Source organism: Zootoca vivipara, chromosome 9 (assembly GCF_965207765.1).
Source record: "Zootoca vivipara chromosome 9, rZooViv2.hap1.1, whole genome shotgun sequence".
In the NCBI taxonomy this organism is placed as follows: Eukaryota; Metazoa; Chordata; class Lepidosauria; order Squamata; family Lacertidae; genus Zootoca; species Zootoca vivipara.
Genome location: NC_142592.1, coordinates 66,071,408 through 66,099,203, shown reverse-complemented (window position 1 = coordinate 66,099,203; position 27,796 = coordinate 66,071,408). Strand labels below are relative to the sequence as shown.

The 27,796-nt window shown below is 44.5% G+C and overlaps 1 protein-coding gene across 2 annotated transcripts in view; it reads left to right on the top strand.

Moving 5' to 3' along the window:
• The window catches only part of CHCHD3 (coiled-coil-helix-coiled-coil-helix domain containing 3), a 209,255-nt gene that overhangs the window by 40,391 nt on the left and 141,068 nt on the right, over window positions 1-27,796 (top strand). For both annotated transcript variants that reach the window (XM_088651751.1, XM_035127990.3), the window contains exon 4: window positions 21,228-21,372. In XM_088651751.1, coding sequence (XP_088507877.1) covers window positions 21,228-21,372 — 145 coding nt within the window. The remainder of the gene's footprint in view (window positions 1-21,227; window positions 21,373-27,796) is intronic.

The following is a 27,796-nucleotide window of genomic DNA, read 5'->3' as shown; positions in this document are numbered from 1 at the left end:
ATGAGTCTCATGACTGGAATGTAGTAATAGAGGGATACAATCTATTTAAGAGAAATAGACCAAACAGGAAAGGAGGAGGAGTAGCTTTATATGTTAGGGATATGTATACCTGTAAAGAGATCCAGGATTTAAAACTTCAAAGCCAAATTGAGAGTATCTGGGTCAAAATTAAGGGAGAGAAAAACAACAGTGATCTCATTGTGGGAGTTTACTATAGATCCCCAAGCCAAACTGAGGACACAGATGATGCCTTCCTGGAACAGATGGCCAAGCATTCCAAAGGAAGTGAGATAGTAGTAATGGGGGATTTCAACTATCCTGATATTTGTTGGCTGTCAAACTCAGCCAAGAGCATAAGGTCGAACAGATTCCTCACTGGCCTTGCAGACAACTTCATTGTCCAGAAAGTGGGAGAAGCAACAAGAGGATCAGCCATTTTAGATCTGGTCCTAACCAATAGTGATGACTTGGTTAGTGGGGTAGAAGTGGCAGGATCATTAGGTGGGAGTGACCATGCTCTTCTGGAGTTTATTATCCAGCGGAAAGGAGCAACCAAGCATACTAAGGTCCAAATTCTAGACTTTAAGAAAGCCGACTTCAGAAAACTTAGGGAAACGCTGGGTGAAATCCCATGGACAGTAATACTAAAAGGGAAGGGAGTTCATGATGGTTGGGAGTTTGTTAAAAGGGAGATATTAAAAGCACAACTTCAGGCAATACCAATGAGACGGAAACATGGAAGGTGCCTAAAGAAGCCAGGCTGGCTATCTAAAGAACTTTTGACTGAGTTAAGATTTAAAAGGGATATGTACAAAAAATGGAAAAGGGGGGAAATCTCCAGAGAGGAATTCAAACATATAGCCAGCACGTGTAGAGACAAAGTCAGAAAAGCTAAAGCACAGAATGAACTCAGGCTCGCCAGAGAGGTTAAAAGCAAAAAAAAGGGCTTTTATGGGTATGTCCGTAGCAAAAGGAAAAACAAGGAAACAGTGGGGTCACTCAGAGGAGAAGATGGTGAAATGCAAACAGGGGACAGAGAAAGGGCAGAACTCCTCAATGCCTTCTTTGCCTCAGTCTTCTCCAAGAAAGAAAACAACGCCCGACCTGAAGAATATGGAGCAGATGATTCAGCAGGGGAAACACAGCCCAGAATAAGTAAGGAGGTAGTACAAGAATACTTGGCTAGTTTAGATGTATTCAAGTCTCCAGGGCCAGATGAACTACATCCAAGAGTATTAAAAGAACTGGCAGAGGTGATTTCAGAACCACTGGCAATAATCTTTGAAAATTCCTGGAGAACAGGCGAAGTTCCAGCAGACTGGAGGAGGGCAAATGTTGTCCCTATTTTCAAAAAGGGGAAAAGAGAGGACCCAAACAATTACCGCCCAGTCAGCCTGACATCAATACCAGGAAAGATTCTAGAGCAGATCATTAAGCAAACAGTCTGTGAGCACCTAGAAAGAAACTCTGTGATCACTAAGAGTCAGCATGGGTTCCTGAAAAATAAGTCATGTCAGACTAATCTGATCTCATTTTTTGACAGAATTACAAGCCTGGTAGATGAAGGGAACGCTGTGGATGTAGCCTATCTTGATTTCAGCAAGGCCTTTGACAAGGTGCCCCATGATATTCTTGTAAAGAAGCTGGTAAAATGTGGGCTAGACAATGCTACCATTCAGTGGATTTGTAGCTGGCTTACTGACCGAACCCAAAGGGTGCTCATCAATGGCTCCTCCTCATCCTGGAGAGTAGTGACTAGTGGGGTGCCACAGGGTTCTGTCTTGGGCCCAGTCTTGTTCAACATCTTTATCAATGACTTGGATGATGGGCTTGAGGGAATCCTGAGCAAGTTTGCAGATGACACCAAATTGGGAGGGGTGGCTAACACCCCAGAGGACAGGATCACACTTCAGAATGACCTTAACAGATTAGACAACTGGGCCAAAGCAAACAAGATGAATTTTAACAAGGAGAAATGTAAAGTACTACACTTGGGCAAAAAAAATGAAAGGCACAAATACAGGATGGGAGACACCTGGCTTGAGAGCAGTACATGTGAAAAGGATCTAGGAGTTTTGGTTGACCACAAACTTGACATGAGTCAGCAGTGTGATGCAGCAGCTAAAAAAGCCAATGCAATTCTGGGCTGCATCAATAGGAGTATAGCATCTAGATCAAGGGAAGTAATAGTACCACTGCATTCTGCTCTGGTCAAACCTCACCTGGAGTATTGTGACCAGTTCTGGGCACCACAGTTCAAGAAGGATACTGATAAGCTGGAACGTGTCCAGAAGAGGGCAACCAAAATGGTCAAAGGCCTGGAAACGATGCCTTATGAGGAACGGCTTAGGGAGCTGGGTATGTTTAGCCTGGAGAAGAGAAGGTTAAGGGGTGATATGATAACCATGTTCAAATATATAAAAGGATGTCATATAAAGGAGGGAGAAAGGTTGTTTTCTGCTGCTCCAGAGAAGCGGACATGGAGCAACGGATTCAAACTACAAGAAAGAAAATTCCACCTAAACATTAGGAAGAACTTCCTGACAGTAAGAGCTGTTCGGCAGTGGAATTTGCTGCCAAGGAGTGTGGTGGAGTCTCCTTCTTTGGAGGTCTTTAAGCAGAGGCTTGACAGCCATCTGTCAGGAATGCTTTGATGGTGTTTCCTGCTTGGCAGGGGGTTGGACTGGATGGCCCTTGTGGTCTCTTCCAACTCTATGATTCTATGATTCTGTGTGTGTGCTTGCCACCTTCCCAACAGTAGGTAGTGTCTAAAGGTAAAGGGACCCCTGACCATTAGGTCCAGTCGTGACCGACTCTGGGGTTGCGCGCTCATCTCGCATTATTGGCCGAGGGAGCCGACGTATAACTTCCAGGTCATGTGGCCAGTATGACAAAGCCGCTTCTGGCAAACCAGAGCAGCACATGGAAGAAGAAGAAGAAGAAGAAGAAGAGTTTGGATTTGATATCCCGCTTTATCACTACCCGAAGGAGTCTCAAAGCGGCTAACATTCTCCTTTCCCCTCCTCCCCCACAACAGACACCCTGTGAGGTGGGTGGGGCTGAGAGACTTCAAAGAAGTATGACTAGCCCAAGGTCACCCAGCAGCTGCATGTGGAGGAGCAGAGACACGAACCCGGTTCCCCAGATTAGGAGTCTACCGCTCTTAACCACTACACACTGGCAAACGCCGTTTACCTTCCCGCTGTAGCGGTTCCTATTTATCTACTTGCATTTTGATGTGCTTTCGAACTGCTAGGTTGGCAGGAGCTGGGACCGAGCAACAGGAGCTCACCCCGTCACAGGGATTCGAACCGCTGACCTTCTGATCAGCAAGCCCTAGGCTCAGTGGTTTAACCCACAGGTCCCAAGGTAGTGTCTAGATGGGGGTAAATTAATGTTTATTTAGGGTTGAAATATCTTCCATTTCAATTCCTGCGCTTGTAAGCCTGCTGGTTTATGTTCCCTCGATTCAGATGAGCATTGTATATCTAGAACATTCATTGACTGACTCATCTGCTAAATCGTGCGTTCTTGCTCATGGCTGTGACGAGGTGACCATCTGAACTTGCTGTTGACGTGCCAGTGAAGAACGTTCCTGTAGTTGGAAGCATTTTTCTTGGTGGCATGCAGGTGGCGTGCGCTGTGCCAGATGGGTGCCATGGCTCATGAACTTTGGAGATGAGAAATCTGCTTGTGGTCAACGAGATGCACCTGCTCTGTCAACCCCCGTGGAGAAGCCTGCTGAGAAATCTGCACAACTCAGTGGAGCAGCGTGTGCTTTGCCTTAGGGACACTGTGACAAATTGCAGCCAGTTGCCAGAGATAGCTGAATAACAATCCACAATATATATATAAAAATCTCTGCGTAGTGAAGTTAGGGCTTCTTGCCAAGAAAGTAACTTATCCAGAACATTATTTCATATCGCCTCCCACCCTTGGCACTTTGTTACCATAGCCCCCCCCCCCCGCTGTGTCCTTGGCCAAATCTCCCTTTTGCTAATGCTCTCCTGCCTATGAGCTAATTTCTCCTTCTTCTTTTTTTGGCAGTGTTGGGTTATCATAAATCTTAGGGATGAATGCATGGAGCTGTGAACTACAATGGGTATATGAAACTTAAATGTTCAGAGGCAGCATGACGCTGGTTGTGAGTTGCTGGAGAGCAAAAGCAGGGCTTGGCTACATGTGCTGCTTCTGGGCTTCCAAGAGACATCTTCTTGGCCACGGTGGGAGGCAGGATGCTGGACTAGAAGGAACCTTGGTGTGATCCTTGCAGGGGTCTTGCTATGTTCTTGACACTTCTGCCAGGAAGCCAGTGATGAGTGGTGACCAGAGACCTTGGAGACAGTGTGCAAGAGCTCTGACTTGGAACTTGGAAACGTCTGAGGGAACTTGGAAACGTCTGAGCAGATGTGGAGTTGGCAGTCTGCGATGGTTGTTGCATCCAACCTCATCACTCCCTCTGTTTGGGGAATGTGAAAAACTGCTGCACTAATTTAGATTTGTGTGTGTTCTGTAGATCATAGAATCATAGAGTTGGAAGGGACCCTGAGGACCATCTAGTCTAGTGTTTCCCAACCTTGTGCCTCCAGCTGTTTTCAGACTACAATTCCCATCATTCCTGACCACTGGTCTTGTTAGCTAGGGATGATGGGAATTGTAGTCTCAAAATATCTGGAGGCACAAGGCTGGGAAACACTGATCTAGTCCAACCCCTAGCGATGCAGGGATGAATATGCAGCTGTCCCATATGGGGACCGAACCGTCAACCTTGGCGTTACCAGCACCACGCTCTAGCAAGCTGAGCTATCCAGGCTACAGTACCTTCACTTTCTTCTTTTACTACTATAGTACCAACTTCCAAATAGGGTGATCATGACAGCATTTTCATCATTGAGAAGCATAACCCCCACCCCCAACCCAGTGCTTGACTTGGGTGCTTTGCAAGATGGAGATCCAATTACCTCTGTGAATTTACAGTCTAAATGACAGGCAGAGAGGATTGGGATGCCCTGGGAAATCAAAAGTGGGAGGATAACTTAGCGGTTTTATTATAGTGATTATGCTATTGATGAACTCACTACTGAGGCTTGTGTTGTCATCCTCAATGGAATATTGGATTTCCACAGCTGAAATATGTACTGAAGATGCTTGAACAAGGAGGATGTGTGGTGGTAGTGAAGATGAAAATCTATGAAGCAATTTTCCCCTAGTATTTAATATTTTTTTGCACTTTTACACAGCCTGTACTTAGTTTTCAATCATGGTTAGATGGACATAAGGTGATACTGGATAAAGACTCTCCTCCATGCTTATGACATGTACGTCTGGGACAAGTTTGTATTTAGGCCCAGCCTCTCTGAAATAGTGATTGTGAGGATAAAGTGTGCAAGAACACACACGTACTGTTGTGAGCTTGGAGGAGAGGTGGGGTGTATACTGCAGATTGATGGACAGAGGTGCACAAGCATAACTGAACCGTACCACATAACCCTTAACCTTAAGCAGGTGGCCCCTTCTTCCCTTCCTGCTCTCTGTCCACTTTGGAGAATTTTCAGAATTTCTGGGATAGCCTTTTCCATCCCCCCAAATGTTTTATGTTGGCACCCTGAACTTTGGTTGTATGTGCTTTGAATGTCCTGTTCCTCAACTGAAGTGTTTGTACCTCTCCAGCACCGACGTCCTGTCTCTCCGTTTCCCCTTATTTCTTATTCCAAAATGCACATATTCAATATGACTCTCGGTGTGGATTAGATACCCCACAGCACCCTTGAACAGTGTGTGCTGTTGTTATTAAATGTTGAGTTGATGTTTGAAACTGTCTGCACCTGGTGGCTCCCAATAAATGATATTAAAATAAATGATAATAAAATAAAATAAATGATAATTAAAACTTTCTCACAACTTTGCTCCTGTCTCTTTCTCCTCTATTCTGCCCCGGCATTGACTAATAAACAGTGTTTTGCTTAACATTTCTCTTTGGCTTATAATCTGTTTTGCACACACTTACCGAGGAAGTTCTCGCCTTTTTATTAAACTGCAGGGGGAGGGAGTCACAGTGGTGTTTGATGTTATTGCCCAACTATATTCCTCATGTGGAATGCTTGACATGGTGAATAGTGAGCCATGCCATGCTTGGTTCTCATCTTCAGCTATGGCTCCCTGCATGTTCTTGTCTTGGCACCTTGTTGTAAAGGAGGCTTGGACATCACTCCCTCCCTGCCCCCTGGATCCTGGACTTTGAGATCCTTTAAGATAGCCTTTGCCAACCTGGTGCCCGCCAGACGTTCTGACTTTGGCCATTGGGAGTTGTAGCTCCAAACGCCAGGAGGGCACCCGGTTGGCAATGGCTGCTATAGGAAGAAGCCACCCTCTAGGTAGCCTGTCCCACAGTCTAATTTCCATGCATTCTCTGGCAGGGCATCCAGTTGTGCGATTTCCTACCCCCTCAAGCCATTGTTTGCTGCCAAACAGATGGCAACAACTTAGCAAGAGCTAACATTCTCATTTTTAGCCTTCCATTTGGAAGCGGTGGCTTCTAGAAATGTGGCTTTGAAGCTCCCAGCAAATGTATTTCCCCTCCCTTCTTCTGCGCAGTGCTCCAAATAGCTCTTCAGACGGTCCCAAATAATGAGCGTGTTCAGCAAGGGGCAGCTGGACTCCATATGGTGTGGCATTTTTATCTGTCATTTGCTAGATAACATACTGCAACCTTTGCTCGCCATATTTCTAAATCTTCACATCCATTTGTTGAGGAAAATTCCTGTAAACACTAAATCAACTTTGAAAATGTGTACATGGCAGTGCCTGGATGTAGCACTCAGTGGAAGAGTGTGAGATAGAAATAATTAATTTCTCTTGAGTTGTGTGTGTGTGTGTGTGTGTAGAAGAATGAAGTATCATGGTAAATTAATAGATATTCCATCCTGTGTGAACCTCTCCCCTTTCCCCAGTCTTGTTTCGGTTGTTCCTCAGCAGTACATCATAGATATAGCAAACTGTGTCATATTATCCCCGTCGTCATTATTGACTCACGTAGCACCTAATATTTTTCTAAACTTAAACAGGTAGTAAAAAAATAACACAACTTGTACCTGGATGCTGACCAGCTGAATGAATGAATCTTTGCGTCGTCCATCGGCCATAGCAATAAAACAACAAGATGATATACAAAGAATAGAAACAATAAGTCAGTTATGTAAAATACATTTTAGGGTTTTGAATCAATAGTCAAATAGTGGATCTTATTCTGATTGCCCCAGCTAAAAAACCTTGCAACCTTTGCTGTCACCTGCTTATCTTGATCTGCCAAGAGAAGGACAATAAAAATATTCCTTCCAGTATTACCTTAGAGACCAACTAAGTTTGTCATTAGTATGAGCTTTGGTGTGCATGCACACTTCTTCAGATACCAGTGTGTGTGCAGGCACACGAAAGCTCATACCAATGATAAACTTAGTTGGTCTCTAAGGTGCTACTGGAAGGAGTTTTTTTATTTTGTTTTTGTGGGAATGTTAGGGATGTGGATTAGGATATATTATTAGATAGATCCTATCCAAGCTTGTGTTAGCAAGCTTCCAATATTAGCAGAGTGACATTCCCCTTTTGTGCGCAGCAAAGCGTGAGCGTTAGGTTTGCTAGAACCTCTGCAACAATATTATACTTCAATATTATACTTCCTGGCAAATCCCCTTTCTCCCTCTTAAAAGAAATACACGACACAATAGTATTAAAATAAGATAGAGTTTACTCACATGACATCCTGAGTTAACAGCGTAATCTCAGAAAGGCAGGCTTACGTAGAAAAGTTACAAATATGTACATCTGGAGTCCACTTAGTAAAGTGAGGCTCCATCTGGTCTCTCTCTTTGCAGCAGGCCGAGAGGGAGAACCATCCTAACTGGAGATTCTCTGGAGATGTGTTCCCATTGAAGAAGAAATGGCTAAGAGAGAGAATGGCTGCTGGCTAGGGGCTTTTGTCTGCCAGCTAATCCATCTCATCTGCATATCTGGAGGAACAGGAACTGAACTTAGTCAGGTGTCCCTCCAGGTGAGTTCCTCTTAGTGGACACTCTAGGAACAGTTGTGACTTGTCTGCCCCGGTGTTCCATCCCACAGTTTTGACTACGTCAGACCAACACGGCTACCTACCTGTGCCAAGAGAAAGAACACTGTGGCAGTGGTTGGGCTTCCCAGAATGGACAATAAAAGAGAGGTGATAAGCTGACCAGCTGATGGACCTGGTGCATGCAAAAGGAGGGAAGAGGAAAGCAAGTCTAGGAGTAGCTGGTTCTTCAGTGACTGACTGATGGATGGCACCAGGCTGTTCGCTCCCTTGCCATGATGTCCTTGCCATGACATTATGGGGCTTAAGGTTTTCAGTGGCTACTAGACAATGTTAGATATGGATCATGAGACTCTTGATCTCATTGCCGTGAGTTTGAGCCCCACATTGGGCAAAAAGATTCTTGCATTCAAGGGGGTTGCACTAGATGATCCTCGTGGTCCCTTCCAAGTCTACAATTCTATGATTCCTTGATTCTTCCGTCAGAAACAGTATGCTTCTGAATACCAGTTGCTGGGAATCACAAGTGGGGCGAGCGCTGTTATATTGAGGTTCCACTCATGGGCTTCTCAATGAGGCATCTGGTTGGCCATTGTGAGAACAGGATGCTGGAGGAGAAGAGTCACATCCACCCCATACGTTTAAAACACATGGTTTCCCTAAGGGATCCTGAGAAATGCAGATTGTTAAGGGTGCTGGGAACTGTAGCTCTGTGAGGGCTAAATTGCAGTTCCCATGATGGGACTTTGGCCTGAGCCAACGGGGCTCTGCTTGCATTTCTTGGGAGGCAGGGAGCTCAGCCTCCCTGTGACCCAGGGTCTTCTAGCTTGCGGCTGTTGCCAGAACGTGCCTGTCTTCAGCTTTTCAGTCTCTGAGTAACCTTGCTGCGAGATGCTGTCTTGCTTTTTTCATCTTCAGAATGAACAAAAAGAGAGAGAAGCGAAGAGGAACATTAGAAAGAACCCATTGGGAAACTGCCCCGGAAAATGTGATATTAAAATCGATGATAGGCCTTGACCTTTTATGATACTGTACATTTTAAAGCTTTCTATTGATTTTTCTTTTAATAGCATGTTTATTTTAGAGGACTGGCAAAGATCTGAGGAAATATAAAAAACAAAATTTTTCTTCTGTACCTGGCTTTGAACAAAACACTTGATGAATTATTTTGTGTGCGCGCCTTGTGTTTGCTCAGCGTGGTGAGTGGTAATGTAACGGATTCCAGAGCTGTTTTGATATTTGCTATATGTCATGATGAAATCTAGGCACACTGTGCAGTCTTTCAGATTTTGATGGCTGTTCTGTCTCTCAAAACGAGTTCAATATTGATGCAGAAAAATATTTATAATACCTCTTGCCGAGTGCTTTTTTTTGGACAGTTGTGCATTTTTTGTTTCATTTCTGACAATGTGGGACCCAATGCAGGACCCATCCCTTCCTATCCCAGTACTGTATTGATCATTTCTGGCCTCTATTCAAACATTATAGAGCTCAGGACTCCCAATATCTCAAGGACTGTTTAGCTTTATATGAATGAACCTGCGAATTGCACACTCCCCTCCTTTCCTCTGGTATTGCCGTAAGGTATGGGATTGGAAACTTTTTGCTTCAGTTTTTAATTAGCCACAGTTTGGCATTATTAACTGTGGTTAATCTTTATAATATTTTGTTGAAACAGGCCAGTTTCATAAGCCACAGTTTGAAGCTGGCTTGTTTGAATAAACCATAGTTCAGGCTAACCACAGTTTAGTTAAAGTCATCTCTTTCTTGTGACTACACTAGAGGGGAGCAGAGTGTGCATTAGCTCGAGGGTCACACAGGCTTATTCACAAAATTCTACCATAACTAACTTAGTGTCCAGACAAGACTAATATGAGCTCAATTCATATTTCCCAGTCTGCAAACTATGGTTTGTTGAATTGTCCAAGCTGAGCTAATAATGGGGAGGAATTCAGCGGTAAAGAGGTAAACTCCTGTGCTCTGCCAGCTCTCTCCTGGATCTAAATTCTTCCCAGGAGCTGCTTATTCGGACTCATTTTAAAAACATGGACACGTCTGGAGAAGATAAGTGCTAAAGTCACATGAGAAAATAGAATTCAAAGCATGGGAATAGGAATTAGAAAGATATCTCTCATAAAACCCCAATTTCTAGGTGAGTTCCCTCCCCCACTTCAGTCTTAAAATGTGGTATTTCAACAGATTGTATATAGAGGTTCAACTTGATAAATGTTGTGTTTTACTGGAGAAATGAGACATTGGAAGCTACTTTTCTATGTTTTGGGTGGAGCATTAAAGGTAAAGGGACCCCTGACCATTCGGTCCAGTTGTGACCGACTCTGGGGTTGCGGTGCTCATCTCGCGTTATTGGCCGAGGGAGCCGGCGTACAGCTTCCAGGTCATGTGGCCAGCATGACAAAGCCGCTTCTGGCGAACCAGAGCAGTGCACGGAAATGCTGTTTACCTTCCCACTGTAGTGGTACCTATTTATCTACTTGCACTTTGATGTGCTTTCGAACAGCTAGGTTGGCAGGAGCTGGGACCGAGCAATGGGAGCTCACCCCATCAAGGGGATTCGAACCGCCGACCTTCTGATCTGCAAGCCTTAGGCTCAGTGGTTTAACCCGCAGCACCACCCACGTCCCCGATGGAGCATTTGGTAAATACTATACCACTGTAGATTACTTGCTGGAGAAGTAATTTTCTCCTCATCATCTTCACCAGTGGGAATTCAGAAGGAATGTTTGCTTCTAGATGGAGATTTTTCATTTTGTAAAATAGCAAATGGAATAAGCAATGAAAAGCCATTCAGATTATTGTTTCGTGTTAATCTGTCATTTATTTGTCTGAAGGACTAATGGGCATCTAAAGTACTGGGAAGGACCTGCTGAAATGCAGGGGAGATGCTCAGCCGACCTTCTGTCGCCCTGCCCAGTTCTCATTGATTTTTGTTAAGGCGTGGAGATATTGTACATTACATGATTGCCTTTCTTATTATTTAACTTGTGTTCTGCTCTTCCTCCCAAAGGGGCCTGTCTTTGGAATCATTGCCTCCGACCTTTCAATTGATGTATAGTAGTAAATTATAGAATCAAAGAATTGTAGGATTTGAAGGGATCCCAAAAGTCATCTAGTCCAGCCCTCTGCAATGCAGGAATCTCAACTCAATCATACATGGCAGATGGCCATCCAACCTCTGCTCAAAAACCTTTAGTGAAGGAGAGTCCACCACCTTCTGAGACGGTCTGTTTCGCTATTGAACAGCTCTTACTGTCAGACAGTTCTTCCTGATGTTTACCTTGAATCTCCTTTCTTGTAACTTGTAGCCATTGGTTCGAGTCCTCCCCTCCGGAGAGGAGAAAACTAGCTTGCTCCATTTCCCTTGAAATATTTGCAGATTGCTATGCTATCTTCTCTCATCCTCTTTTTCCAGGCTCCTTGCCTCCAGTAACCTTTCCCCTACCCCTCACATTTTGCACCTTCCTCATTTCCCAGCTCAAGCTAAGGGTTGAAGGCTTCCTTAGAGTAGGTAGCCCTTTCCTCGGGTCCCTGACAACTGCAGTGATTTCCAGCTTCCATCTCTTTCTGCAGCACTCAGGCTCATTAAATATTGAGGTCGGCATTCAGGAACATTATTCGTTCATCAATATTGCATTGTGACCTAAACTGCATTGTTCAAAACATTTTAGGATGTTACACAAGTCTGTCAAACGACATTAACAAACTTGCTCACGTTGAAAGTAAGCGCAAAGTGACAAATGGCCTTGCACCGTAAATGTGTCCTGCGCTGTGCGTCTGGCTTGGTGCAAATGCTCTTAGGCTGGAGCTGTTGCGCGCACACACAGCAGTGCTCTTTTGACAAGACCTTTTAAAAGTTGAAGCCAACCAGATGGGATGGGTATTTTGATTCACCAAAACATCTGCTGCACATCATCGCTAAACATAAAGGGATCCTGGTATTCTGTTCAACAGCAAGGAGATTCACACCTTGTTACATAAGGCACAGTAAAATGCTAATCATTTTCTTGACCCCCGGAGACCACGAGATAGCAAGAGCTGCAATTGTGCAGGTGCACGTTGACCCATTTAAAATTGCAGCTCTCGTGGGATGTGCCCTCCCACCAGTAGGGTTCTTCCATGGACGTTTAATGTGGTGAACCTATTGAAATACTAACCAGGTTTGAGTAGAGACTAGGTAGCTATTTATAGATTTCAGGATGCGTTGGTAGTGTGTCTTAATCTTTCAGGTTGCAAGGGCTCTTGGGAATCATGGGGCCTCAGGAGCACATTCAGGCGAACCTGGACTCTCTTTCGTTGGAGGTTTCTAAGCAGAGGTTGGGTGGCCACCTGCCACAAATGCAATAGTTGAGATTTCTGCATTGCAGGGGGTTGGACCAGATGTCCCTTGGGGTCCCTTCCAACTCTATAATCCTATGAGTCTATGACAAGCATAGGAGCACCTGTGTAGGCATTGGGAGCCTATGTAGGCAGTACATTCAGATACACATACCTTTACTGGTAAGTGTTTCTGACTGTCTTAGACCAGGCATCCCCAAACTGTGGCCCTCCAGATGTTTTGGCCTACAACTCCCATGATCCCTAGCTAACAGGACCAATGGTCAGGGACGATGGGAATTGTAGTCCAGAACATCTGGAGGGCCAAAGTTTGGGGATGCCTGGTCTTAGACAAAATAAAAAAATTCCTTCAGTAGCACCTTAAAGACCAACTAAGTTATATTTTGGTATGGGCTTTCGTGTGCATGCACACTTCTTCAGATCTGAAGAAGTGTGCATGCACATGAAAGCTCATACCAAAATATAACTTAGTTGGTCTTTAAGGTGCTACTGAAGGAATTTTTTTATTTTGCTTCGACTCAGACCAACACGGCTACCTACCTGTGACTGTCTTAGAGTTACTCTTTCGGTCTTTTTAAAGCAATTAGACCTAGAAGCACGGCCGACTTTCATAGCCTCCCAGTACCTTTGGCTGCGCTATTGAGTATTGGAAAACCAATATGTCCGGGTAAGTGGCGTAGTTGGCGGAGTGAATCCTCTCTGGCTAAGTTAAATTATTCATTTTGTCAAGCTAACGTGGGTTCATGCTGTGTGGAATGACTTTTAGCATGGTATCGTAGACTAATTACAGCATCATTATTGTCAGTTCAATATGGAAGTGGGGCCTAGGAAACAATGTGCTTCAGAAAATATTATGAATCCTGCTTGGAAGAATATATATGGCTCCCCCCCCCCCCCGCACCTCCACAAAAAAGTCTTAAGTAGAAATGCAGGATCATCCCCAATACATTATTTAATATCAATTATTACTGTAAGCAGCTTAAGACTTAAAGCAGTAGTCTCCAGCCCTTTTAGACTTTGGATCCACTATTAACACAAATGTGCATTTTTTCGCATCTCAAGGAAGTCAGTTCGGTGCTGCTACCATAGTGGTTTAACCCCCTAGAGCAGGCATGTCCAACAGGTAGATCGTGATCTACTGGTAGATCCCTGGACGTCTGTGGTAGATCACTGGTAGATCACGGGCTCGCCCCGAAGAAGCTCAACAACTTAGGCTCCTCTAAAAAAAGCTCAACAAATCTGCCCTGCCCTCCTAAAAAATGGGGCTTTCCTCCTCCCTAAAAAAGCTTAACAACATTGCCCTGCTGAACCCCTAAAAATTGGGCTTTCCTCCTCCGCCAAAAAAGCTCAGCAACTTTGTCCTGAACCCCCCAAAATGGGCCTTCCTCCTCCCTAAAAGTTTTAAACTCTGTGAGTAGATCGCAGTCTATTGGAAGTTGGCCACCCCTGCCCTAGAGCATTGGCAGGCAAACTAAGGCCTGGGGGCCAGATCTGGCCCAAATGCCTTTTAACTCTGACCCACAGATGGTCCAGGAATCAGCGTGTTTTTACATGAGTAGAATGTGCCCCTTTATTCACCCCCCCAAAATATAGTCTGGCCCCCCACAAGGTCTGAGGGACAGTGGACCGGCCCCCTGCTGAAAAAGTTTGCTGACCTTTGCCCTAGAGCCACACCCCATTGTCTCTCGAGACAGACAGATGCCAACAATGTTTGCATGGTTGATAGTGCTGCACCCACTTTAGATTAGCCGTGACCCAGTAGAGGGGCCCTGATATGCCAGTTGAAGATTGATGATTTAGAGCAGTGGCTCCCAACCTTTTCAAGGACCCCTTTTAACTTCCAAAATGTTCACAGATGAGAAAGGAGAGAGAGAGAGAATGAGCATGGCAGGAGGAGACAGAGAAGGGAGGAATGAGTGGATGGAGAGGTGTGAACAATACAATTTTTCAAGGAAGAAATGAAGGGCGGGGGCAAAGAAAGTGGGGCTGACCACCTCTCCTTCCCCTGCATGGCAGCTGCTAGCAGAGAGCCACCATCCCCCCCCCCCCAGCACTGTGCAGCCACTGCCGAACAGGTGATGAATCGGGGAGGGTAACGTGGCGGTCAAAGCCTGCGCCATATCAAAGCCTCAGTTGCTGAACCCCCTCCCAAGAGAGGCCTGCCTAACCACTTATTTGCTTGCTGCTCGGTGAGCAGTGAAGTTGTGGTTTTAAAACAGATGCTTAAACTGTGGTTATCGAAGTCAGGCGTTACTGATTTAGTTATGTTCTTTGCTGTTGCTCGTTTTGATGCTATATTGTATTTTCATTATATTTGCAGTTTATTGGCCAAAGTACATGTTTTGTCCTGGATTGTTGTTTTTTTTTTAAAGTGATCATTTAAATAAGTTGTTGTTTAGTCGTGTCCGACTCCTCGTGACCCCATGGACCAGAGCACGCCAGGCACTCCTGTCTTGCACTGCCTCCGGCAGTTTGGTCAAACTCATGTTCGTAGCTTCGAGAACACTGTCCAACCATAAGTTAGGAAACCAATATTTTGGTATTCGGGTAAGTATGGCCGAGTACAAAAAGTAGGGTGTAAAGCAGCCCCTCTGACTCTTCTCCTTTCTCATAGCTTTCTTAGAACAGACCCACAACAGTTACTATGCAATACAGTATGCAGTAAGTCTATACAAATGCCTACAGGTATCCCTTCTACATAGCAGTGTCTGACTTTGCCCATTGATTCTATCTTCATTATTTCTTTAACAGCTGTGTTTGCTCAAGAACAAAGCTGACCAGCTTCCTTTCCTATATGTTCAAAGGCCTCAGTGTTTTCAACGCCATCCTTTTCACTGGTGCAAAGAACCTTGTGCGCCAGGTTTTTTGTTGCCCTCCCGAACACGCTCAGATTGATTGCAGGACACAGCACAGCCTTTGCCCGCGTAAATCTGGTGCAGATGCCAAGGGTCAAGGTGATGTGCTTTTATAATCAGCTGATTGCTCTGGGATTCTCATTCTCTTCTCCCACACTGGAAGTTTATTTATTGGTACCATGCCCATGACCCTTTGCATGATTGTGTGGTATGGGAGAAACATTTTGTTGAAATCTAGGCGTGGCTCTATATCTAGCCAGGTTTCCCCCAGAATTCCTCCATGAATGTCGTGATGACAACAAATGCAAGATAATAAGAGCCACAGTATAAAACAGCTAGAATGGCAATGGAAATAATCAAGTGGCTATTTATTTGGGGGTGGGGGCTTTTGAGTGTAGAAAAAGGTGAGTAAAGGGAGAGGGGACGTGACAGAGGAGTATGACATCATGCATGTGCGGAGAAAGTAGATAAGAGCAGGTTCCTTTCCTTTGAATACAAGGGGGCATCCAAGGAAGCTGAATGTTGGGACAATTCAGTACAGTACAGACCAGAAAATAAAAGACTTATTCACACAACACATAGTTAAACTGTGGGACTGGCTTCTACAAGATGCAGTGATCTGCTGTCCAGGGTTTCCCAAACGTGGGTCTCCAGCCTCGGTCCAGTATACCTGAAGGAGCGTCTCCACCCCCATCATTCTGCCCAGACACTGAGATCCAGCGCCGAGGGCCTTCGGGCGGTTCCCTCGCTATGAGAAGCCAAGTTACAGGGAACCAGGCAGAGGGCCTTCTCGGTAGTGGCGCCCACCCTGTGGAATACCCTCCCACCAGAGGTCAAAGAGAACAACAATTACCAGACCTTTAGAAGGCATCTTAAGGCAGCCCTGTTTAGGGAAGTTTTTAATGTTTGATGGATTTCTGTATTTTAATATTTTGTTGGAAGCCGCCCAGATTGGCTGGGGGAACCCGGCCAGATGGGCGGGGTATAAATAAATTATTATTATTATTATTATTATTATTATTATTATTATTATTATTATTATTATTATTATTATTGGACTGCAATTCCCATCATCCCTCTGTCCACTGGTCCTGCTAGCTAGGATACCTCAGTTGGTAGAACATGAGACTCTCAATCTCAGGGTCGTAGGTTCGAGCCCTGTGTTGGGCAAAAACATTCCTGCATTGCAGGGGGTTGAATTAGATGGCCCTCGTAGTCCCTTCCAGCACTATGATTCTGTGATATTATATTGTAGCATAAGACTTTTGATCGTTGAATGCGGTATTCTATGTTTATGATGGCTAGGTCCCATTAATTTATTAAATCAGTTTGTCTGTGCTGAAGATGCTGGATCAGTATATATGTTGCAAATTTTCAAGCGTGATACTTTTCCTGGTACATTTGCTGGTGCATAGCCACCAATAAAATATGTCATTTCCCATCTTTTGTAATTTCCCTTTGATTTGCTGTTTCATATTGAACTGCAGGAGCTGCTGAACTTGATTGCAGTGCAGGGAAAATCATTTTGATACTTTTTTTTGTATATTTGAATAGTTCTTGAAGTCATTAAACTAAAATGATAGGGCATGGTGTGCATCTGTGTGCTTGCATATAAATTTTAGGTCTCAGGTTTTCTTTTAACATTAAGGTAGTTAGTAGTGTTCATTGTTGGAGATTTAGCTGGTGTGTGTTTTCTTTCAGTTGTGGCGCATACTGAATGCCAATCAAATGTGCTGGGAGAGAAAACTACTATAAGTTGATGCACGCAAGTGTTTGAGATCTTAGGACAGCGCTGGCTTGTGTTTGTTTCATTAAGCTCCTCCAAGCCAGGCAATTACATAATGCAAATAAGTCAGGTTGCATTCAAAACGGCCCTGGTTTGCACTGAAACGGTGGTGAATCTAAAATGAGTTTGGGATATTTGTCCATAAACTTTTGTCAATAATACTTGGCTGGCATCGTTGCAGTGGTGATGTATGATGTCAGAAAAGGCACAGAAGGTCAAAGTTCAATTGAAATAGTTTTTGTTCTGAGAAAACTCCAAGGAAAAAAAGGCTTCCTTGTTATGAAGGCCTGGAATGAGTCTTATTTACTAAGATGGCTTTCTCATATCCCTTTCCCCATTTTAACATTAAAAAGCCTGGGCTTTTAACTTCCTATATTGTAGGAAGCTGAAAGGCCCATGTGCCCATTTCTTGCCTCCTTTCATTTCATCTGGATAATTGTGCCTTTTATGCCTGTTTATATAATGGTCCTTTGCAGACATAATGCCCAACCATGGGCTGCTTGACTTCAGTGTGATATAAGTGCTTCATCGGAATACCTCAACCAACCGTGATTGAGGCATGGCTGTTAACTGGGGTTGTGTTAGCACAGGCATCCCCAAAGTGCGGCCCTCCAGATGCTTTGGCCTACAACTCCCATGATGCCTAGCTAACAGGACCAGTGGTCGGGGAAGATGGGAATTGTAGTCCAAAACATCTGGAGGGCCATAGTTTGGGGGGTGCCTGTGTTAGCACCTAACCATTTTGGAATGCCCTACCGCAGGGTATTTATTTGGCACTTTCCTGCTGACATTTTGTTCTTGGCTAAATACCATTTTCCCGGTAGGTGTTTGGCCTGTCAGATCTTTGTAGTGCTTTACAGTAGTTCTGACTTTTACCTGCTCCTTCATTATTAGCATGAACACGGTCTTAATAGGGAGTCCATAAGTGACTGTGGAGGCCAATTCTGGATCCACACCTCCTATGAGGACATAGGTTTCTGGGCAGGAGCTGATCACGGTGAGGGTTTGCCAAGTGTGCCTTCCTCTTAGCACGTGTCTCCCTTGCGTCCTGAGTTTGAGTGTCTTCAAAGTCCATGACACCTTTGGTGAAGACTGTTCTCCAACTGAGGTGCTTGCAGGCCAATGTTTCCCAGTACTGTATAGTAGTTGGTGTTTACCCTACATTTTTTTTTAAGATTTGCCTTGAGAGAGTCTTTAATCCTCTTTTGTTGACCACCAGCAGTACACTTTCCATTTTTAAGTTCGGAATAGAGTAGTTGCTTTGGAACTTTACCTTTACTTCTCCATTTCAGTGGACAGGGTTTAGCTGAGGAGGTTAAATAATGGGTTCACCTTGGGTTGGATCCAGACCAGCTGTTCCACAAACAGAAGGACTCCTTTATGTTTTTGGAAGTGAGTTGGACCCAGTGGAAGATTCCCTGTCCTTGAACTGGATGCTTCTGCAGTAGGAAGGAAAGGCAGTTCTTGCTGATTCTCCATCCCTCCTGCAGCCCATAATTCCACCTCCCATACTATTCTGGAGGGTTCCCCAACCTTCCAGCACAGATTGGTGGGTTTTTTTTGGGGGGGAGGGGCTTTAAGGTGATGGGGAATTGGCAGAAATTGTTTTCTGTCTTCTATCCATGGGAGTATTCAGTTTGAAGAGTTTCGCTTTGCTCCACTCTGGATACGATCCCATATATTTTGGCTCTTAAACAGAGTTAGTTCTAATGATTGTTAAATGGTATTACGAAGTGAGGAATGAGAACAATGACATTGCAAAGAATGCAGAACAAGAAATTACTCGCGCCCCCCCCCCCCCCCAGAAGAGGCTGAGTTGTTTGCCTTCATCTCTAGGCTGTTCCAGGTGATATTTCTTGGTTTCTTTCCATGCCTTGTGGGGATATTTGCAATTAATAAAGCAAACTTGGTGTTCCTTAACTGCAGCCCCCCCCCCAATAAAAATAATAATGCCATGAAACCCTTGCGGGAAAATAGTAATTGAAGATAATGCTGAAAAAGAGTTTTTTTTTTTAAAAAAAGGTGGCATATCTTAATGAATGCTTCAGAGTTATTTACATGGAAACAGCTAAGCACCTGACAACTGGCCCTAATTCTGAGAATTTCAGCACTAGATGGTTAGTGTGTGTGGGGGGGAGTTTCAGGAGGATGAGAAAAACTGAGGGTGTTCCCTGTGAGCCCCAAACAGGTGCTATGAGATTTCACTTCCCTAACAGTCATTCTGCCATAAGAAACCTGAGTGTAAATACAGGTGGTTACTGCACCCTCTCCCTGTAGACAACCAAGCCTACCACAACACCATGCAAATATTATGGCACTTTGGAGTTCTCACGTGTGTGTCAAAATTTCCACCGGTTTTGCCCTTTGTTGTAGAACTTACCCCGAATGATGATCACAAATTAGTTACTGCACGAAATCTAACACTGATAAAGCAGTGAAGAGGAGCTGTTTCTTTTAAACACCTCTGTTTGGGATTACATTCGGCTTCCCTAAACTCAGATTTGTGTATGTTGATTTGGCCTTCCTGTTTTCTGCATCATTGATTGTGCGATTTGGTTGGAATAATTTGGAGGATCTTGGGAAATCACTTGATGGAATTTGGTCCGTCTCTGCATAATCTAGCTTTCTGCTTGAGTAATTGAAGACGTTGCTTAATAATCTTGATAAAAAAACTCCCATTTGGTTCACATTCCAGAGCGTTGTATCTGGAGCACAAAGGCAATTCAAATTGTTATTGTCTGCTTTCACCATCCCCAACCTCTAACCATTTCCTTGGGGAAGAATATAAAGCTCTGTAATGGAGTGTGTGTGTGTGTACCTTTCACAAAGTGACCCTAGACATGATGATTTGTTCTCAGAAGCTCCCTCGGTAATGCACAAAAGCGGCAAGAACTCCGAAACCTCATCTCTGCTGCAATTTCCAAAGCCCGTTTGAAGAGCCGTGTTTGATATTCTGTCACCAGCGGCAAACTTTCAGATGTTGACTTTGTGCTCAGCATGAGAACACACATGAAGCAGGTGTATTTTATTAGCTACATTATTTAATACATATTTTAGTCTCCATATAAAAATTTGCAGCTTTAGAACGGCAGGTATTTTGTTAATGATTTCATTAGTTTTGCCGGCTTCAGAGGTTGTCCGCTCGGAGTGTCGAATTCCCCACGACAGGGAGACAGACTTGGATCAGGCTTCCTTCTTGCCTCACACAATCCGAAGAACACTGCCAACATGGTCAGGATCCCAAAGCGTAATGCAAAATACAGGCTTAAAATCCTCATCGGTCTCTAGGGTGGTGTCACAAGCCGGTGACACTCGGAGAAGAGCCTGGGTCTTTCGAGCCCAGGGAGAACTTGAGCAGGAAAAGCAGAAACATTTTAGTCCATCCTGGAAGCAATGGAACCTTCCAGCATCGTTTTATTAATATAACTACGCTTGTAATTGGGGGCGATCCATTGACCCAAGCTGTTGGGTCATCTTAGTTTTTTCTTCCACTCCAGTTCTCATAATTTCTTACCTATTCTGCTTCTCTAGTCTACAGTATGGCTCTTTGGGGGTGGATACCTTCACCCATGTGCAGTTCTCCCTCTCTGGGGAAGCTCCTGATGGTAAACAGTTAACAACTCTTGCACAAAGTTGTTAAGTCCTTTTAGTGGCAGCAAATAGGCGGTGAAGGATAAACATATTTACTTTAAACTCTCTGCCCGGGTTATACTCCATGTGCCGATGAAGAGATATTAATAATGTATTTAATCTTTCTGGGAAATGGGATTTTTACAGTCATAATGATTTTATATCTGGGTGTAGCACTGATAAGTTGAAATCGCGTTGGTTGCGATGCTTCAAGCTTTATGCATATTGTAAAATTTGGCATTCATGTTTATATGCTCCTTGTGCCTTTTTAAAACCAGTAATTATGTCTCCCTGCCAGAGCTGCTGGATACCTTGTGGTATTATCGATGGGCACAAACTGTGGGAAATGCTTCCTCGTGCCTCACTGCACTGCTTCTGTTGACATGAAATACTAGTAGAAATGGGATATCTGCAGGATATCTGTGGAACACAGGTGTAATAAATGTGCGTCGTGTTGCTTTGACCCAACCAGGAGTTAAGTGTGTTTTGAGTACACAGTTCACATTTCCGTGCCTTTCTCTTTTTTTTTACTCTCTTGTAGACTGAAGCAGAATCAAATGCACGTACGAGATGAAATCAGCAAAGTTCTTGAGCGAGAGCGGGCTGCCTCAAACGAGCACTTGTCCAGAGCCATCCTTAGAGAGAGAGCTGCGACCGAAGACGAGCGCCTCAAGGCACAGCTGTTGGTAAGTGTAAAGTCGTCATCTTTCCCCCAATTATCAAGCAGTGAGAGGGTGCTGCAGAAGAACCAGTTCAAGGCAGGCTGGAATCCATCTAGGTGCTGAGTGATAGGTAGTGACAGAGAAACAGTATTTTGGTATATGATGAAGAGATAACTGGAGAGGTTGTCATGCTTACAGTATCTGAGTGCTCCCATGAAGATGCTAAGTCACAAATCTGGCATTGGGTGTGCTTCCTCTTTGCATCCCTGCAGCTGATGTGGTTGCAAAGATTCTCCATGGAACTATTTTCTAAAAGGACTAAAAAAAAATATCAAAATGGAATCGTTTCAGATTAAATAAGCTTTTCAAGATCTTTGCTTCAGCTTTAATGGCTTTGATCCTATGATAAGTAATGTAAGGAAGTTCTTGAAGGGATCTATTTTTATCCTTTCCTCGCTTCTGCATCCCACCCCACCATGTTCTGGTGGGTTCCTCTGATGCAGAGCATGGGTAGGCAAACTAAAGCCTGGGGGCCGGATCTGGCCCAATCGCCTTCTAAATCTGGCCTGCAGACGGTCCGGGAATCAGTGTGTTTTTACATGAGTAGAATGTGTGCTTTTATTTAAAATGCATCTCTGGGTTATTTGTGGGGCATAGGGATTTGTTTATCCCCCCACCCGCCCCAAAATCTAGCCCAGCTCCCCCCCCCCCAAGGTCTGAGGGACAGTGGACCGACCCCCCTGCTGAAAAAGTTTGCTGGCCCCTGTTCTAGAGGGGGTTTCGGGGAGCTGAAGTTGGCTTCAGGAAAGTGAAGAGGACCACAAACTTCCTACCTGTGGCCTTCCTTAAATTAGCCACTGGATCTATGCCACTGTGTGGCTAAAAGATGCCCTAGTGGTCTCCTTGTGCAGGAAGCCGCCTTGCCTTGTTTTCCTCACCCCAAACCAAGCTTTAAAAATATTCCTTGTGTTCCTCTTGTGCTGCAGATTTTTCAATGTCAGAATATAATTCATCAAGGGGGAACAAAAACGCACGCAAGGCTCTTTACTTTGGCCTTCAAGTTCTTTTATGTATTAAAAACCAACAATAATAATCTTCCATGGACCCGAGCTTATGAAATAGAAGGCAAACTTTCAGCCTTTTAAAGCTGCTCATAAGGAGGCATTGGAAATTGGATGAAGCACTGCAAGTAAATTGAGTTGCTTAAAGCAGACCTTTCATAGCAATGAGGTGTTCACAGGAGCATTATTTTGCTTCAGAAGGCTCCACAGGTCATTTTAGCGACTAGCCTTTTAAGCCTACAACAAATCTGTATCCAGAACTCCACATGAAGTGTTCTGTGTCGCAAAAAACTGCTTGAGGACCAGCTGAATTCATTCATCTTGGAATAATTTTCAATGTGGTGACAACGCCACAAATATCTTATTGACATTCCATCAGTGGAGCTACAACAAGTGTCAAGGTGAGCTGTGGAGAACACGGAGTTAAAAAAATAAATAAATCTATAGATTTATGGTGCCCGAAGGCAGTTATATTTCCCTCTCCTTAGAACGACCTGGCATTTGCTGTTAACCTATTTGCTTTACTGCTTGGACTGAAATGAGATGTCATTTAAAACCTTGCAATTTGGAAAGCAGGTCTGTTTGAGTTGCCAGCAACATTAAAGTCTCATTTCCTATCGAAGAGCCAAAGAAATGTAGTTCTGTGCACTTGGAGCTGACAATTGTTTGGAAGAATGGTCCATAGTGTTGAAACCTTTGTGCACTGTCTTTTGCATTTTGTCCTGGGCTCACGCTTCAGATTCATTGTCTCTGTTAATTAAAACAAAGTACCGGTAGTCCTTTCATCTTGACATCTACAGCTCAGCATAATAAAGAGCCGTACTTAATCCATGTTTGAGAACCTCAAGGACCAGCTATTGTAATGTACTATATGTGGAGCTATATTTTTGAAGGGTGCCCAGGAACTGCAGTTACAGTAGTTGAAATTGCAACCAGTTTCTGTGCCAAAAAAAGGCAGGGACCTCCCCAGCTCCCAGGGAGGCCAGCTGTACCCTCGCTGCTGGCTTTTATCAGCCAAGAGGAGCAAGTGTCCAGAGTGTGTGGTCACCTTTACCACTTCAAGAACATTAGAAAAAAAAACCTCATCACAGTAGTAGCAGTTTGGCAGTGAAACTAATTACCTAGAAGGGTGGTGTTAGGGATTTAAGAAAGGGCTGGGCAGGCATTTATGGGGGCTGCTCTAGCTCTTAGCATGTCCACTGAGCAAGGCCATAGGTGCAGGGCCGTCTTAAGCCCATCCAGCGCCCTGGCGCTAAGGTCCCTCCAGCGCCCCCCTCCAGAGCCCCTCCAAGGACCCGGGAGTGCCAAGCAGACCGCGGCAGCAGCGGGAGGCCACCTCTGAGGACTCCGCGCTGCGCCTCCTTCTCGTTTCCCCAGCGCTGGGTTCAGTCCTCGGAGAAGGAGAGAGACGCAGCGCAGCCTCTCATCTCGTGCAACGCAGTCCTGGCCAGATCGCCGGAACCCTGCGCTCACTTGGCGCCCTTCCAGCGCCCTCCAGCGCCCGGCGCCGTGGTTCTCCGCGCCACTAGCCTCTATGGCTAGAACGGGCCTGCATAGGTGTTCTAAAAGCTGCTCCCCTCCCTATTTTTCTATAGTTTTGCCATGAAAGCAGCTTCATTCAAAAGCTGAGAGCACTGACATCAACAGTCAGTTTCTCTTCACCTTTGCACTCTGCTTGATTAAGTTCCTCCAATGCAAATGATATTGGGTAAACCAGATAATTCCATCTCCCCCCCCCCTATGTTTCTTAGATCCATCTCCTTCAAACTACACAGATTGGGTTTTCACTATCATCCCCATTTGTCTCCATTGCGCCCCCCCCCCCCACTTGCTCACCTTTGAGTGCAGGAAGGTTTCTGATTTTCTTCTGAAGCAGATTACACTTGACCTTTCTTGCTGCCGGCCAAATAATCCTTCCTCTCCTAACTATGTTTTCAGGATGGCTTGGCTAGAAAATACTGCAGGGCAGAATTTGCTAAACGAGGTAAAGCACTTTCCCGTAAGAGAACACTAGTTTGTTTACAAGCCTGCAGTATTTTATTACATACCTCATTTAGCCCATTCATCATTTTAATAGAAAAACAAGTTCTTTTATATGATTCTGAAATTATTCGAGGGGAGCTACATAGCCTAAAACTGAATGCAATTAGTTATTCTAGGCCCATCCAAGCAGAAAAACAAAAAATGGCAAGACTAGAAAGTTTAGTAATGACTACTTGCTGTGTGGTGAAAATTTTCAAGGGATTAGTGTTTATACTTAAAAATTAGGGCCGGCCCCAGAACAGAATTTAAACCCAATGGCCCCATGTTTTTGCTGTCATGATTTATTTATTTTTAAGATAAAAGTGTGAATAATGCTTGAGGTACTAATGGCTATACAGATATGGCCGGTCTGCACATATATAAATGAAATAGTAAAACTGCTCCTGGCCTCTACCACGTCAGCCCGCAGGTGAGGGCTGACCTACATGAATAGGTTCTCCATAAAAAACACACACACACAAAGCAAAGCAAGTTAGCTACAATGCGTCTAAATACCAGTGGCTGGGAAACACAGGAGGGGAGAGTTTTGTTCTTGTGCTCATGTTGGTGTGTCAGAGGCATCTGGTTGGCTACTGTGAGAGCAGGATGCTGGCCTAGTTGGGCCACTGGGCTGATCCAGCAGGCCCTTCTTATGTTGCTAAATTATTGCACATAGAAAACGAGCTCGTTGGGGAGAACCATTCTAGCTCAACATTCTCGCTGATGTGCTAGTTTCCAATGTGAACTTCTGTTTTGGTGCCAGAAGTGTTCAGGCATCTATCCTAAAATCTGAACTGGCAGAGGTCAGGACTAGTTTTAATAACTGCTGATAAAGAGGAGGCCTCAGTTTGCTTTAGAGCAGGCACCCCCAAACTGTGGCCCTCCAGATGTTTTGGCCTACAACTCCCATGATCCCTAGCTAACAGGACCAGTGGTCAGGGATGATGGGAACTGTAGTCCAAAACACCTGGAGGGCCAGAGTTTGGGGATGCCTGCTTTAGAGTATAATCGAGAGGCATCAAGCAAGTTGGCTACTGATTGCGGAAGACCTTTTGTTCGTTTTTTGTAGGCAGGAGCACCGCCTATCACTTACCACAATTTTTTCATCCAGCACATCGTTTGTTTCCTATAATGCAGTTTCTGGGCAGCTTTGCTGTGAACCTTGAGTAAAAGGAAAACAATTTATTTGCCTGTTGTAGTACTGTCCAGTGCCTCGAGCAAACACCTGCAAAATTCACAAAAGAATTAAGAATTAATTCCTCCTGGTAGTTAAACAACGCAGCTAACTGAAATGCCCCGTAGGTGATGCAGCTTTTTCCCTTGTTGCATGGCATAACCCTAGGATGATGTGTGTCCTGTGAGCTCTTGTAATAAAATTATTGTTCAACCATTAAATGCTAAATCCTGCATAGATCGCTGAATGCACTTTTGTTTTGATGCCTGTCACAGTCAGTCTGTGAGACAGTCCATTGAGGAAATAAGTGGGGATTTCCCCCATTTGGATTGCATGCAGCCAAGCTGTGAATTGGCTGAGAAAATAGCAAGAAGGCTGTGAGAAATAAATTCATTCATTAGTTAGGCTCATGTGAGCCTAGAGAACCAACTCATTGCAGAGGTTGCCTGATTCATTGTTTTTGGCCTGAGTAAGAACATAGGAAGAGCTCAGCTGGATTGGACCAGAGGCCTTTCTAGGGCAACATGCTGCTTTTCCACAGAAACCTCTTAGGAAGCACAAAGGAGGACATAAGCTCAGTCGTCTCCTGCCATCTCTTTGCTGTAATTCTACCACATCTTCGCATCAGGTGTGCCTGGATCATTCGGTCATTTCCCGTGTGGAGAAGAATTACCCTTCGGGGAGGTTGCCCATTGAATCACTGCACTGGGCTGTCCTCTTTTCAGTGAGGAGGCATGGCAAGAAAAAGGGTTGACTCTGCTGAGGATGGGTGATTATTTAGCCTTTCACTCTCTAAAAGTAAACCTCTGTGAGTTTGTGTGAAGTATTTTAACTTTCAGAAACTTGAATTCCGTCCCAACACGTTTCCTCAAGTTTAATGGTGTATGCACAGAAGGTTTATGAAAAATAGTTTTAGAGGCCCCATTCCTGCTAACATTTTGCAGAGGAAAACAGGGGCCTGCTTGTATCATTCCAATGTTAGGAAAGACTCATGGGCTGAGGTCTCTGTCTGCAGGATTAGTTTACTCTGCAATAGCCTGCCAACTTGAAAGCCAGAAGTGAAATAATAATCTTCAGTGCCTAGTATCTTAATATTTATGTGTATCCTCGCCCCTCTTTGAGATCTAAGCTGGAGAGATCCTGGAGAGAACGCTCCCAAGACATGGTCCATCATTCAGGGAACTCTCTGATGCTAAAGAGATTTGGGTCTGATCAGTGCCTGGACTGGAAGTGCCTGCATGAAGGGCATGACTGGCCAGTCATTGGGGACAGAGGAAGAAACAGACAGTTGCTGGTCTGTTCTTCTCTAAGTGTTAGGAGACTGAAAACAGACTGACGTTCGAAACCAGACTGACGTTCAAAACTCAAATGTTTAATATTATATAATAGGTTCCCCCCCCCACCCTTTCCTGTTGTTCGTTATACAGTTGTACCTCGGAAGTCGAACGGAATCCGTTCCGGAAGTCTGTTCGACTTCCAAAACGCTTGGAAACCAAAGCGCGGCTTCTGATTGGAATTGGAAGCAATCGGAAGCCCTATCGGATGTTCGGGTTCCAAAGAACATTTGCACACCGGAACACTCAGAGCCAAAACGTCTGAGTATCAAGGCATTCGACAACCAAGGTACAACTGTAATTTATTAGAATTGAAATAAAAAAATTCCTTCAGTAGCACCTTAAAGACCAACTAAGTTTATATTTTGGTATGAGCTTTCGTGTGCATGCACACTTCTTCAGATATCTGAAGAAGTGTGCATGCACACGAAAGCTCATACCAAAATATAAACTTAGTTGGTCTTTAAGGTGCTACTGAAGGAATTTTTTTATTTTGCTTCGACTCAGACCAACACGGCTACCTACCTGTTATTAGAATTGAGTTCATATTTGCTAGTCCTTTCCCTATACAGTGGTACCTCTAGATACGCACACCTCTGGTTGCGTATCTTTCAGGATGCGAACACAGCAATACTTCCGGGTTTCATCGCGTGCACATGTGAGAAGCGCTAAACTGCACCACGCGCATGCACAGAAAACAGCACCTCCAGTTGCGAATTCCTCAGGATGCGGCCGGATCTTTGGAACAGACCCTGTTCGCAACCAGAGGTACCACTGTACTTCCCTCATAGCAGTTTCTGCATGAACTCATTGCCTTTATAATTGAACGAGATCCACATGCGTCATGATGAAAAGAG